This window comes from Leucopleurus acutus (assembly GCF_964270905.1).
Source record: "Leucopleurus acutus genome assembly, chromosome: 2".
Classification (NCBI taxonomy): Eukaryota; Metazoa; Chordata; class Mammalia; order Artiodactyla; family Delphinidae; genus Leucopleurus; species Leucopleurus acutus.
Window position 1 is genome coordinate 67305848 of NC_139143.1, and position 14695 is coordinate 67320542.

The 14695-nt window shown below is 37.6% G+C and overlaps 1 protein-coding gene across 2 annotated transcripts in view; it reads left to right on the forward strand.

Annotated features, from left to right (window-relative positions):
* The window catches only part of F5 (coagulation factor V), an 86430-nt gene that overhangs the window by 19812 nt on the left and 51923 nt on the right, over window positions 1-14695 (forward strand). For both annotated transcript variants that reach the window (XM_082833176.1, XM_082833175.1), the window contains exon 4: window positions 13291-13503. In XM_082833176.1, coding sequence (XP_082689302.1) covers window positions 13291-13503 — 213 coding nt within the window. The remainder of the gene's footprint in view (window positions 1-13290; window positions 13504-14695) is intronic.

Genomic DNA, 14695 nt, shown 5'->3' on the forward strand with positions numbered 1-14695 from the left:
TATATCTCTCCATCTGTTGGTATCATCTTTAATTTCTTTCATCAGTATCTTATAGTTTTCTGCATACAGGTCTTTTGTCTCCCTAGGTAGGTATATTCCTAGGTATTTTATTCTTTTTGTTGCAATGGTAAGTGGGAGTGTATCCTTAATTTCTCTTTCAGATTTTTCATCATTAGTGTATAGGAATGCAAGAGATTTCTGTGCATTAATTTGTATCCTGCAACTTTACCAAATTCATTGATTAGCTCTAGTAGTTTTCTGGTGGCATCTTTAGGATTCTCTATGTATAGTATCATGTCATCTGCAAACAGTGACAGTTTTACTTCTTCTCTTCCAATTTGTATTCCTTTTATTTCTTTTTCTTCTCTGATTGCCATAGGTAGGACTTCCAAAACTATGTTGAATAATAGTGGTGAGAGTGGACATCCTGGTCTTGTTCTTGATCTTAGAGTAAATGCTTTCAGTTTTTCACCATTGAGGATGATGTTTGCTGTGGGTTTGTCATATATGGCCTTTATTATGTTGAGGTAGGTTCCCTCTATGCCCACTTTCCAGAGAGTTTTTATCATAAATGGGTGTTGAATTTTGTCAAAATCCTTTTCTGCATCTATTGAGATGATCATATGATTTTTCTTCTTCAATTTGTTAATATGGTGTATCTCATTGATTGATTTGCATATATTGAAGAATCCTTGCATCCCTGGGATAAATCCCACTTGACCATGGTGTATGATCCTTTTAATGTGTTGTTGGATTCTGTTTGCTAGTATTTTGTTGAGGACTTTTGCATCTATATTCATCAGTGATATTGGTCTGTAATTTTCTTTTTTTGTAGAATCTTTGTCTGGTTTTGGTATCAGGGTGATGGTGGCCTCATAGAATGAGTTTGGGATTGTTCCTTCCTCTGCAGTTTTTTGGAAGACTTTGAGAAGGATGGGTGTTAGCTCTTCTCTAGATGTTTGATAGATGTTTGATAGAATTCACCTGTGAAGCCATCCAGTTCTGGACTTTCGTTTGTTGGAAGATTTTTAATCACAGTTTCAAGTTCATTACTTGTGATTGGTCTGTTCATATTTTCTATTTCTTCCTCGTTCCTTGAAGGTTATACCTTTCTAAGAATTTGTCCATTTCTTCCAGGTTGTCCATTTTATTGGCATAGAGCTGCTTATAGTAGTCTCTTAGGATGCCTTGTATTTCTGCGGTGTCTGCTGTAACTTCTCCTTTTTCATTTCTAATTTTATTGATTTGAGTTCTCTCCCTCTTTTTCTTGATGAGTATGGCTGATGGTTTATCAATTTTGTTTATCTTCTCAAGGAACCAGCTTTTAGTTTTATTGATCTTTACTATTGTTTTCTTTGTTTCTATTTCATTCATTTCTGCTCTGATCTTTATGATTTCTTTCCTTCTGCTAACTTTGGGTTTTGTTTGTTCTTCTTTCTCTAGTTCCTTTAGGTGTAAGGTTAGATTGTTTATTTGAGATTTTTCTTGTTTCTTGAAGTAGGCTTGTATAGCTATAAACTTCCCTCTTAGAACTGCTTTGCTGCATCCCATAGGTTTTGGATCGTTGTGTTTTCATTGTCATTTGTCTCTAGGTAATTTTTGATTTCCTCTTTGATTTCTTCAGTGATCTCTTGGTTATTTAGTAACATATTGTTTAGCCTCCATGTGTTTGCGTTTTTTGTTTTTTTCCCTGTAATTCATTTCTAATCTCATAGCGTTGTGGTCAGAAAAGATGCTTGATATGATTTCAACTTTCTTAAATTTACTGAGGTTTGATTTGTGACCCAAGATGTGATCTATCCTAGAGAATGTTCCACGCGCGCTTGAGAAGAAAGTGTAATCTGCTGTTTTTGGATGGAATGTCCTATAAATATCAATTAAATCTATCTGGTCTATAGTGTCATTTAAAGCTTCTGTTTCCATATTTATTTTCATTTTGGTTGATCTGTCCATTGGTCGAAGTGAGGTGTTAGAGTCCCCAACTATTATTGTGTTATTGTTGATTTCCTCTTTTATAGCTGTTAGCATTTGCCTTATATACTGAGATGCTCCTATGTTGGGTGCATATATACTTATAATTGTTATATCTTCTTCTTGGTTTGATCCCTTGATCATTGTGTAGTGTCCTTCCTTGTTTCTTGTTACATTCTTTATTTTAAAGTCTATTTTATCTGATATGAGTATAGCTACTACAGCTTTCTTTTGATTTTCATTTGCATGGAATATCTTCTTCCATCCCTTCACTTTCAGTCTGTATGTGTCCCTAGGACTGAAGTGGGTCTCTTGCAGACAGCATATTTATGAGTATTGTTTTTGTATCCATTCAGCAAGCCTGTGTCTTTTGGTTGGACCGTTTAATCCATTCATGTTAAGGTAATTATCAATATGTATGTTCCTATTACCATTTTCTTAATTGTTTTGGGTTTGTAGTTGTAGGTTATTTTCTTCTCTTGTGTTTCCCACTTAGAGAAGTTCCTTTAGCATTGGTTGTAGAGCTGGTTTGGTGGTGCTGAATTTTCTTAGCTTTTGTTTGTCTGTAAAGCTTTTGATTTCTCCATTGAATCTGAATGAGATCTTTGCTGGGTAGCGTCATCTTGGTTGTAGGTTCTTCCCTTTCATCACTTTAAGTATATCATGCCTCTCCCTTCTGGCTTGTAGAGTTTCTGCTGAGAAATCAGCTGTTAACCTTATGGGAGTTCCCTTGTGTGTTATATGTCATTTTTCCCTCACTGCTTTCAATAATTTTTGTCTTTAATTTTTGTCAATTTGATTACTATGTGTCTCAGCGTGTTTCTCCTTGGGTTTATCCTGTATGGGACTCTCTGCACTTCCTGGACTTGGGTGGCTATTTCCTTTCCCATGTTAGGGAAGTTTTTGACTATAATCTCTTCAAATATTTTCTCGCGTCCTTTCTCTCTTCTCCTTCTGGGACCCCTATAATGCGAATGTTGTTGCATTTAATGTTGTCCCAAAAGTCTCTTAGGCTGTCTTCATTTCTTTTCATTCTTTTTTCTTTATTCTGTTCCACAGCAGTGAATCCCACCATTCTGTCTTCCAGGTCACTTATCCATTCTTCTGCCTCAGTTATTCTGCTATTGATTCCTTCTAGTGTAGTTTTCATTTCAATTATTTTATTTTTCATCTCTGTTTGTTTGTTCTTTAATTCTTCTTGGTATTTGTTAAACATTTCTTGCATCTTCTTGATCTTTGCCTCCATTCTTTTTCCAAGGTCCTGGATCATCTTCACTATCATTATTCTGAATTCTTTTTCTGGAAGGTTGCCTATCTCCACTTCAGTTGGTTGTTTTTCTGGGGTTTTGTCTTGTTCCTTCATCTGGTACATAGCCCTCTGCCTTTTCATCTTGTCTGTCTTTCTGTGAATGTGGTTTTTATTCCACAGGCTGCAGGATTGCAGTTCTTCTTGCCTCTTCTGTCTCTTTATCTTATGTTTAACTAACATGTGAATGTGAAATTCTCAGTAATTTACTCTTGTCAATGAGGTAGATATTAAAAACCACTATATGTTTAAATAAACCTGGATATGTAACACCATTTAAAATTAAATTTGATATAGTTGGGTAATTGGTTACACTGCTATATCTAGCATGTGTTAGAGCCTCTTACATGATTCTTAGAAAATTATATTGGTTGCTCTCATTACAGTTGAACAATGTGTTCTGATTATGGCTTCTCCATTGAAGTGGCCCTAGAAGAAATCTAGAAGTGAAATCCATGACAACCAGTGCACCAGCATGTAATCTACTATTAACTGGGCTGTGAGCCCCTCAGGGTCTCAGGCTGTCTTCCTTACATTTGTGCCGTGGCACCTAGCCCAGAGTCTGGAACATAGATGATGATGATGACAATCATTACTGAACTAAACTGAGGGACTGAGGACCAGATTGGAAAGTAAAGACCATGTGTTATTTTCCACCTGCTCTGAAATGTATTAATTTTCCCGGTGATTGTGAGCAGTTACCTGATCTTACTACCAGTTCTTACCCCCTTTAGAATAGATTCAGTCTTTCTCACGTGTATTAAGAGAAATTAAGAACACAAGATAAATCATATCAGAAGTATGAAGTTCATTTCTTCATAAATGAAAGAGTTATGTTAATTTAAAAATGGCTTGGGGGGCTTCCCTGGTGGCGCAGTGGTTGAGAGTCCGCCTGCCGATGCAGGGGACACGGGTTCGTGCCCCAGTCCGGGAAGATCCCACATGCTGCAGAGCGGCTGGGCCCGTGAGCCATGGCCGCTGAGCCTGCGGAGCCTGTGCTCCGCAACGGGAGAGGCCACGGCAGTGAGAGGCCCGCGTACCACCAAAAAAAATAAAATAAAATAAAAATAAATAAATAAATAAGTAAGTAAGTAAATAAAAATGGCTTGGAAAGGAAACAGCCAAAATACTAAAGTATATCAGCACAGGTTGCCATAGCATTGGTTAGGTGCCAGACGTTTTACATATATTTTTCAGTCCTCAGAACCCATCAAAATGATAATATTGTTGCTAAAAATGATTATATTATCTTAAGTTATGAATGAGAAAATTGAGGCTGAAAGGGAAGTTAAGAAATTTTCCTAAATTCACACAGTTAGCAGGTGGTACAACCAAGAAATTTCAATTCTTGCCCGCAAACTCATGTACTTTCTCCTACAGTCTAGCAGAAGAAAGTATCATTAATCATACAATTTCATAAATATTTTAATTATAGTATCATCACAATTTTTAATTAAATATTTGTGAAATTATATGATATATATCAGAGATCAGGGAATGAGTAAACTGACCTATAGGATATGTTTATCCAGAGAAAGAGGAAGAACTTCAAAAGTTCTCTCTCACCCTACAAAGAATATCACATTTTGTCCTTTTGAGAGCTTATGAATGCCACTTGCTACTATAGGAATTTCCTATAGTAGAATCACAGTTGGAACAGTGGAAGTATTATGTCCAGAAACATCATTTTTTAACTTCATGAGATCACAAAGCATGAAGCATTGAATAAGGGTCATCATGCTTGATTCAACATAGCTTTAGTCAACAACTTGCCATGAGAATTTCAGTCAACAGACAAGGTTTAACCTGAGAGGGCAGATCTCCTTATCAGTCCTGTTTGTGCTTTGCTACCAAAGCTATTTTGCAACTTTCCAGTGATAATTCATTGTGTTTATTAGCAGAGACTCTTCCTCATAAACTCTTTTTTCTTTTTGACTTAGACTGGAATAATATTATTATTCACAGGAAGTTATTTCAGCTTTTAACATTTCTCAGCTCCTGATAATTTTAACACTCAAATCCTTTTTATCAATGGAGTGAAAGTTCAGCCTATTAAATATTGGTTATCAGTGTCAAAAGGATATCTTTTGCGGGGAAAAAAAAGATACAACAAAGTCCCGTGTTAAGCTTTTCACTAGCACAAGGGTCACAAACTTAGATGCCTACAGAAGCCAGGAGGGCAATTCAATGAAAAACTTAGTCCAGTAGGGACTGGTGATCAGATAGTTAGTGTCCTATCTGAAGGGGGCAGCCAAAACTCAGATCCAGCCAAATTCTCTGCAGGAATTTGATCCAGTGTCACCAGATCTCCAGGTTTTTACTTGTTGTTGTTGTTATTCTTTAAGAGAAACCTGCAACCTGATTCTTATATAATATCTCCATATTGTTAATGTTGGCATTTAATATGTTTTAATGCCATGCAATTCTAACAAACATACACATAAGTTTAGACTTTATGACCTTGCTTCTAGACCATAGGACCTTAAATCTTAAGAGTTCAATAAACATTCATTGAGCACCTTCTCCATGCTAGGTACTGTGAAAGGCACCAGAGATACTAAGACAAATACAATCCAGCACCTGTCTTTGAGTCACTCATATTCTAGTGACAGAAATGTGCATGGTACAAATAATTATTATCTAGTAGGAAGAAATAAAATTAATCATATAATCTCACACATATCAATACTTAATTATAAATTGTGGTGAGTGCTGTAAAAGAAAAAAAAAACAGCACAATCATAGATGAGGGAAGAAGTAAGCTTACACCTGACATCTGAAGGATGAGCACACATTTATCCAAAGAAAGAAAAGGAGGAAGAACACTCTAGGCAGAGGGGATAGTATCTACACAGACCCTGAGCTAGGATGTAACTTGGCATTTCTGGGAAACTAAAAGGAGACCCAAATGTGAATGATACATAGTAAACAAGGGGAAAAGTCACACACATTGAGAATGGAGAGAGAAGTAGGGGTAGATCATAAATGGACCTGTGGTCAATGTTAAGGATTTTGAGAAATAAGAGGCCATTGTCAGGATTTTAAGCAGGAAAATGGCAAAGTAAGATATGGGGTTTTAAGGGATCATTCTGTCTACAGGCTGGGAAATAGATTATGAGGGTCCTCTTATGCCAGAATCCCAGTGACCAGTTAACAGACTAATTCTGGAGTCTAGGCTTGTCCTAGAGTGATGCCTATAGAGATACAGAGAAGAGTGCACACTTGGAATATATTTTAGACATAGTAAATTGCTGTGGAGTACAAAATATGCATGACATAGAGATACAAATGGAGATGATACTGGATAGGTAGATTGGGCAAACTCATGAATAACTTCAGCTGCCATACTAACAAACTTAGTCTTTATCCTGTGGGTGAGACAAAAGTTTGATGGAATGAGTTGACACAGTTGGATTTGTGTTGACCTAATAGTAACCTGATTCAGTCTCCTGTCTTCAGTAAAGACTTTATGGTCCACCCATAACTAGTCTTTTTTTCCCCTATGCTCTAAGCTTAATCATCTACAAAAATTGGCAGCTTCTGAGGGTATTAAAGTCCATCTTTGTTTCCTATCTCTAAAGCAAATGAAATCATGACTACAATATTACTTCAAGTTTGGTTGTATTCTCTTCCATACACAGAATGGTGTCCTATGGAGAACATGTCAGTGAATCTAGATGTACATATTCAAATCTTCTATCTTATGACTTCCATACTCAGAACCTCATGTGGTACAGCAATGCATGTTGCTGCAGCCTAAATGCCCCATTGCTGATGGATGCATATTCCTCGTTTCCCACTCCCATCTGGAGAGCCCAAATGTATGCTGATGCCATGCAAATTCACATGAGTGTTTCTGAGTGGAATAGATTTTCCTGATGATGTGCAATTAGACAAGGGTAGCTGACATTACTACAGCATAAACTATTTCTTATAGAAATTCAGCATCTCAGAGTCTGGCTTTTGGACATGAGGGACCATATTTACCCTTTTGCTTAACAATTAGACAGGCAGACAAAATAACATGAAACAGTTTTCAGACATTGAACAATAGACAATGCAAGAGAATGATCCATGAGGGAATAACAACAAATGAGGTGAGCCCTCTGCCTGAAGAGAGTTTCCAGGGCACAGCACAATGAGGGTGAACCCAAGCAGAGCCCAGCAGTCTCTTTGAGTTGAAGAAATGGAGTTTAGATTCTGGGTAGCCCACAGTATCTGGAACCTGTGATTTGTAGGGCAGAGTCCTAGAGAGAATGGTACAGCTACAGAGAAAGAGCTCTTGTGAATTCAGTGAGAGGTCCTGTCAAGTCTTCAACTAAGTACTAATATGCACATGTATGTGAGGAAAGTATTAATGGTAAGGTAAATACCACCAAAAAGAAACAGACAGAACAATCCCTAGACCACACACAGGGTCAGGAATAGTGTATGTTCCCACCATCAAAAGTGGAAAGACCTCCTAATAAATGGGTACTGGGTAGAATCACCAGAAGGAACAGAAGTTGGACAAAATTAGTCTAGACTATAGGCCACTCAGGAGATGACAAAGCTTTAAAAATAAGACTTGAATGTATAAAATTGATTCCAAGTGTCTGAACTATGTGTCAGCATAAAATCCAATACTTGTTACAAGAATGCAACAAAATCCCAAAACCAACATGTAAAACTCACAATGTTAATAAAAATTAATGTGTTCAAAAATCAGGAGAATCATTTTCCGTAATCAAGAAAAAAATCAATCAATAAAAACAGATCCAGAAAAAGAACATACACACACTACTATATATAAGATAGATTACCAACAAGGACCTACTGTATAGCACAGGGAATTCTACTCAATATTCTGGGCTAACCTGTATGAGAAAAGAATCTAAAAAAGAATGAATATATGTATATGTATAACTGAATCACTCTGCTGCACACCTGAAACTAACACAACATTGTGAATCAACTACATTAAAATAAAATTTAAATTTAAAAAAAGAAATGATAGTACTAGCAAGCAAAGACATTAAGATAGCCCTTATACATATTCTCCATATGTTCTAGAAGGTAGAGAAGAGTATGAGCATGATGAGGAGAGAGATGGAATGTTACAAAAAAAAAAAAACATAAATGGAACCTCTATAGATAAATACAATAGCTGAAATGGTAAGTACACTGGATGAGATTAACAGCACATTAGACACTGGAGAAGAAATATTGGAGAACATTAATACATAATGATAGAAACTATCCAAAATAAAACATGCAAATAAAATGACTGAACAAAATGAACAGAGCTTCAGTGAACTATGGGACAATATCAAGTGATCTGACATATGTGTACAGTAAACCCTTAAACAATGTGGGGATTGGGGCACCAACCCTCCACACAGTCGAAAATCCATATGTAACTTTAGTCTGTCCTCTATATCTGTGGTTCTGCATCTGCAGATTCAACCAACCATGGATGGTGTAGTACGTATTTGTTGAAAAAAAAAACACGTATAAGTGTACCTGCACAGTTTAAACCATGTTGTTCAAGGGTAAACTGTAATTAGAATCCTAGAAAAGGAAGGGACAGAAAAAAATATTCAAAGAAATAGTGGCTGAAAACTTTCAAACTGTGATGAAAACTATAAACCTACAAAGTTAGGAGGCTTGACAAAACCAAGAAGAAGAAATGTGAATAAAAGCACACCAAGGCCCATCATAATCAAATTGCTGAAAACCAGTGATGAAGAGAAAATGTTAAAAAACAGTCAGAGGAAACAAGCCATACAGAGGGGGCTTCCCTGGTGGCTCAGTTGTTAAGAATCTGCCTGCCAATGCAGGGGACATGGGTTCGAGCCCTGGTCCGGGAAGATCCCACATGCCGTGGAGCAGCTAAGCCCGTGTGCCACAACTACTGAGCCTGCGCTCTACAGCCCATGAGCCACAACTACTGGAGCCCATGCTCCGCAACAAGAGGCGCCACTGCAACGAGAAGCCCGTGCACTGCAACGAAGAGTAGCCCCTGCTCATCACAGCTAGAGAAAGCCTACGTGCAGCAATGAAGACCCAATGCAGCTAAAAAATAAATTTAATTAATTAATTAATTTTAAAATAAAGTCACAGAGGAAAAAAAATAGAATGATAGCAGATATCATTAGAAACAATGAGAGCCAGAAGATAGTTAGGGACATCTTTAAAGTACTGGGTGTGGGGGGATGGGGACAATCTGTCCACTTGACATTCTACACCAAGGAAAAATATCCTTTTAAGATGAAGGCAAAATAAAGACTGTTTTAGACATACAAAGCAGGAACAATTTCTCATTAGCAGACCAGGAAAAAAAAATATTAAAAGAAGTACTTTAGGCAGAAAAAGATTATATCAGAGAGATATTTGGGGCCACAAGAAGGGATAAAAATTCCAGAAATGGGTAAGTATGGAGTAATTTTTCTTCATTTTTAATCTCTGAAAAAGATAGCTGATTATCTAAACTGGAAAGCAAAAAATAATGACAGTTTATTATGGGGTATATTATATATGTAGAAGTGAAATGGATGACAACCATAGCACAAAGGCTGGGAGGGGGAAGATGGAAATATACTACTGCAAGTTTCTTATAATATAAGTAAAATGGTATAAGATTATTTGAAGGTAGACTATGATAAATTAAAGTTGTATTTTGTAAGCTGAAGGGCATCGCCAATAAAACAAAGCAAAGCTAATAAACCAATAGTGGAGATGAAAGGAAACATAAAAAATACTCAATTAATCCAAAAGAAAGTAGGAAAGAAAAGAAAATAATGGATAAAAGCCAGATGGACAAATAGAAAACAATAGCAGAATGGTAGATTTAAACCCAACCATATTAATAATTATATTAAAAGCAAATGGGAAGAACACGACAACTAAGAGATTTTAAGATTGAATAAAAAGCAACACCCAACTTTAAGGTGAACTCAAGAAATCCACTTTAAAGACAAAGATAAAAAGTAAAGGATTGGGGCTTCACTGGTGGCGTGGTGGTTGAGAGTCCACCTGCCAATGCAGGGGACGCGGGTTCGTGCCCCAGTCCAGGAAGATCCCATGTGCTGCGGAGCGGCTGGGCCCGTGAGCCATGGCCGTTGAGCCTGCGCGTCTGGGGCCTGTGCTCTGCAATGGGAGAGGCCACAACAGTGAGAGGCCCGCGTACCACAAAAAAAAAAAAAAAAAAAAAGGATTGAAGGTATACCATACTAACTATAATCAAACACAATGGATGTGTCATTCCATTTATATGACAATATAGGAAAGTAAAGCATAGTGACAGAAAGTAAATCAGCGGTTGCATGTGTCCAGAGAATAGGGGAAGGTATGGCTACAAATGCCACATGGAAACTTTTTGGAGTGATGGAAATCTTCTGTACCTCGATAGTGATGGTAGCTATAGAACTGTACTTATTTGTCAAAATTCAGCAAATATTGTACTTAAAATTGGTGAATTGTATTGTTTGTAATTTATACCTTAATAAAGATGATGAAAGGAAGGGGGATGGAGTGAGAGAAAGAAGTGGGGAGGAATAAAGAGGAGAAGAAAAGGAACAGGGAGGAGGGAAGGGAAGAAAAGAAACTAACCATTTGTTTTCAAAAACTACAGTCACTTCAGTAAGAGTAGTTTCCACTGGCCCTTTACTCCATTATGTAAAACATTTTAGCCCTTTTTTCTGATCCTTATTTTCTACCCACATCTACAGTCTGATGGTCTTACCTTCCACCTCAAGAAATTTATTGACTGTTGTACTAAACAAAGATAACTGTATCCTAAAGAGAAATTCTGGCACCAGCGAGTGATGTGAAACTTTCACCTGATTAAATGAGGAATGCCTCAGAAGAAACTGCCCTTCCCTCTTGCTATCTATGACAACTAACTCTGCCCTTCCTGACCTCACTTGCTCCATCTCTCGCCACATCTTCTCTTTGTTGTTGAAAGCCCCACCCAACCCTCTGCACTGCTTTTACTCTTCAGCATCACAGTTCCCTTTCTTCAATAAGGAAGACCATTTCTATATCCTCCCCCGTCTCCCACCAATAGGGAAAGTTGAATACACATGCAAGTGTTACTAGTGGGCCTTTGGGTACACAAAGGACCAAAGTAAGGCATGTAAACTTTAGACAGTAGATATATTTTATACAAGGACAATTAGACTGCATATAGGATAGACTCTAAGACTCTGGGGAAAGAGTTGGGATAATCAGATGGTGGAGATGTGATAAACTGATAAAACAGGGCTAAGGGTGGCATCAGTTGGAAAGAAGACATGAAATGCAGAGCAAAACAATATATAAACAGATCTGAGTGTTCTTATAACCACTTAAACCCATGCTAACAGGCGATTAAGTATAAGATATCTTACCTACAGACTGGGAGAAAATATTTGCAAACTATGTGGCCAACAAGGACTTAATCTCCAAAATGGGCAAACAGCTCATACAACTCAATAACGGTAACAACAAGAACAAAAAAACCCAAACAACCCAATCAAAAAATGGACAGAAGACCTGAATAGACACTTCTATTCCAAAGAAGACATACAAGATGGTCAATAGGCACATGAAAAGATGCTCAACATTGCTAATTATTAGAGAAATGCAAATCAAAACTACAATGAGATATCACCTCACACCAGTCAGAATGGCATCATTTAAAAGCCTACAAATAACAAATGCTGGAGAGGGTGTGGAGAAAAGGGAACCCTCCTACACTGTTGGTGGGAACATAAATTGGTGCAGCCACTATGGAAACAGAATGGAGGTTCCTCAAAAAACTAAAAATAGGGCTTCCCTGGTGGTGCAGTGGTTGGGAGTCCACCTGCCGATGCAGGGGACACGGGTTCGTGCCCCGGTCCGGGAGGATCCCACATGCCGCAGAGTGGCTGGGCCCGTGAGCCACGGCCGCTGAGCCTGCGTGTCCGGAGCCTGTGCTCCACAGCAGGAGAGGCCACAGCAGTGAGAGGCAAAAATAGAGTTGCCATATGATCCAGCAATCCCACTCCTGGGCATATATCTGGACAAAATTCTAATCTGAAAAGATACACACACCCCAATGTTCATACCAGCACTATTTACAATAGCCAAGACATGGAAGCAACCTAAATGTCCATTGACAGATGAATGGATAAAGAAGATGTGGTATATATATACAATGAAATACTACTCAGCCACAAAAAGGATGAAATAATACCATTTGCAGCAACATGGATGGACCTAGAGATGATCATACTAAGTGAAGTAAGTCAGACAGAAAAAGACAAATATCATATGATATCACTTATATGTGGAATTTGAAATATGATACAAATGAACTTATTTACAAAACAGAAACTGACTCACAGACATAGAAAGCAAACTTATGGTTACCAAAGGGGAAAGGGGATAGAAGAGGGATAAATTAGGTGTTTGGGATTAGCAGATACAAACTGCTATATATAAAATAGATAAGCAATAAGCTCCTACTGTATAGCACAGGGAACTATATTCAATATCCTATAATAAATGATAAGGGAAAATAATATATAAAAGAAGATACAGATATAGCTATATAATTGAATCACTTTGCTGTATATCAGAAACTAACACAACACTGTAAATCAACTGTACTTCAATAAAAAATTTAAAAATTAAAAAAAATGTCTTGTCATACATCACAGAGAAGATTTAACCCATCTTCATATTCTGAGATGATTTTCTGGTCAAAGGTGATTCACTTATCTGATTATATTTAAATAATAATTATTTAGATACTCTGGAAACTTAACTTGCTAAACTTTAAATAATGTACTAGTAACATTTCTTGTTCACTTCAGATCACCATGGATCAAAGCCTTTATAATTACATAGACATAGAAGTGGATATATGTGAATCTTTCCAAATAATGAAGGCTTTCTATAGAAAGGCATATATATCTTCATAGAGAACTTATGTTCCCCCAGACTTGAGAGTGATGAAAAAGTTGTTCTCAGAAACTATCCAGATGTTTTCACAGCTTTTATGTCTCCAGGTGCTTCTTACCCTGACCACACATTCCCTGTGGAGAGGATGGATGATTCTGTAGCTCCGGGCCAAGAATATACCTATGAGTGGAATATCAGTGAGGACAGTGGGCCCACCCACGATGACCCTCCATGCCTCACATATATCTATTACTCCTATGAAAATCTGGTACACGACTTCAACTCTGGACTGATTGGACCTCTGCTTATTTGTAAGAAAGGTAAAAAAAAAAAAAATCAAAAGAGCAAAGATGTTGGATTGGTAAAGATACTATAATGGAATGAGGCTTGGGAGTGTCTTGGTATCTTTTCGTAAATCAAGCAGAGAAGGGTGCAGAAATCAGATCATCATTTGACACGGATATTTGAGGATTTGCAATCTTCCTCTGTTTCTTAAGCCCCTCCTTCATCTCGGTCCTGGGAGTCTCTCCCAAGTAAATCTCTGTCTGAGAGTATGTTCCGCTGCCATGCCCATATGATCCGTAACATTTACCTCAAGGCCAAGTCTTTTTGAAAGTATACAGCAGTCCGTACTCTGCTGAGAGTACTTGGAAAGAACTTTGAGTAATAGATCTGAGGTTTGGGTTGGTAATTTGGTCTCTAAATACACAAAACTCCAGGTTCCTTGCTTGTAAACAAGCTGAACACTTTGAGTGGTAAGTTTCAAACACACTCAACTGACTTTATAAGAAATTTCATTGGCTGGGATTCTTAGGAGCAAGCTTGGACTTTTATTTTACCCCAAACAAATTCATCCCATCTTTCATTAAAACAAACAACCACAACAAACTGCACTGTGGGAGATAATGTGATGGATTCACCATCTGTCTGTACATACACGCATACCATACCTACATACATTCCTAATTCATTTATTCACTATACAAATACATATTTTCATTGCCTGGTATAGAAGATACTGTGAGGACACTGAAAAAATTTTAAACTTATAAAAGTCTCTTCTTTCATTTTACTATCAGGTGCATTTTTTATTCATGAGAGTGGATTAATCTTGACCCTCTCAACCAATTCTCTAGCGTCCCATTACATGTACTAGCAAGATGGCTATATTAAACTTGGAGTGTGATGCGTTGACCAAATGAGCTACGGTACCTATGCATTAACTTATTTTCTTTAATATAAATTTCTTTATTTCTTTTTGGCTGTGTTGGGTCTTTGTTGCTGTGCACAGACTTTTTCTAGTTGGCGGCGAGTGGGGGCTACCCTTCATTGTGGTGCGCAGGCTCTAGAGTGCAGGCTCAGTAGTTGTGGTGCATGGGCTTAGTTGCTCCACGACATGTGGGATCTTCCCAGACCAGGGCTCGAACCCGTGTCCCCTGCATCAGCAGGTGGATTCTTAATCACTGCACCACCAGGTAAGTCTATGCATTGACTTACTGACACTGGAAGAAA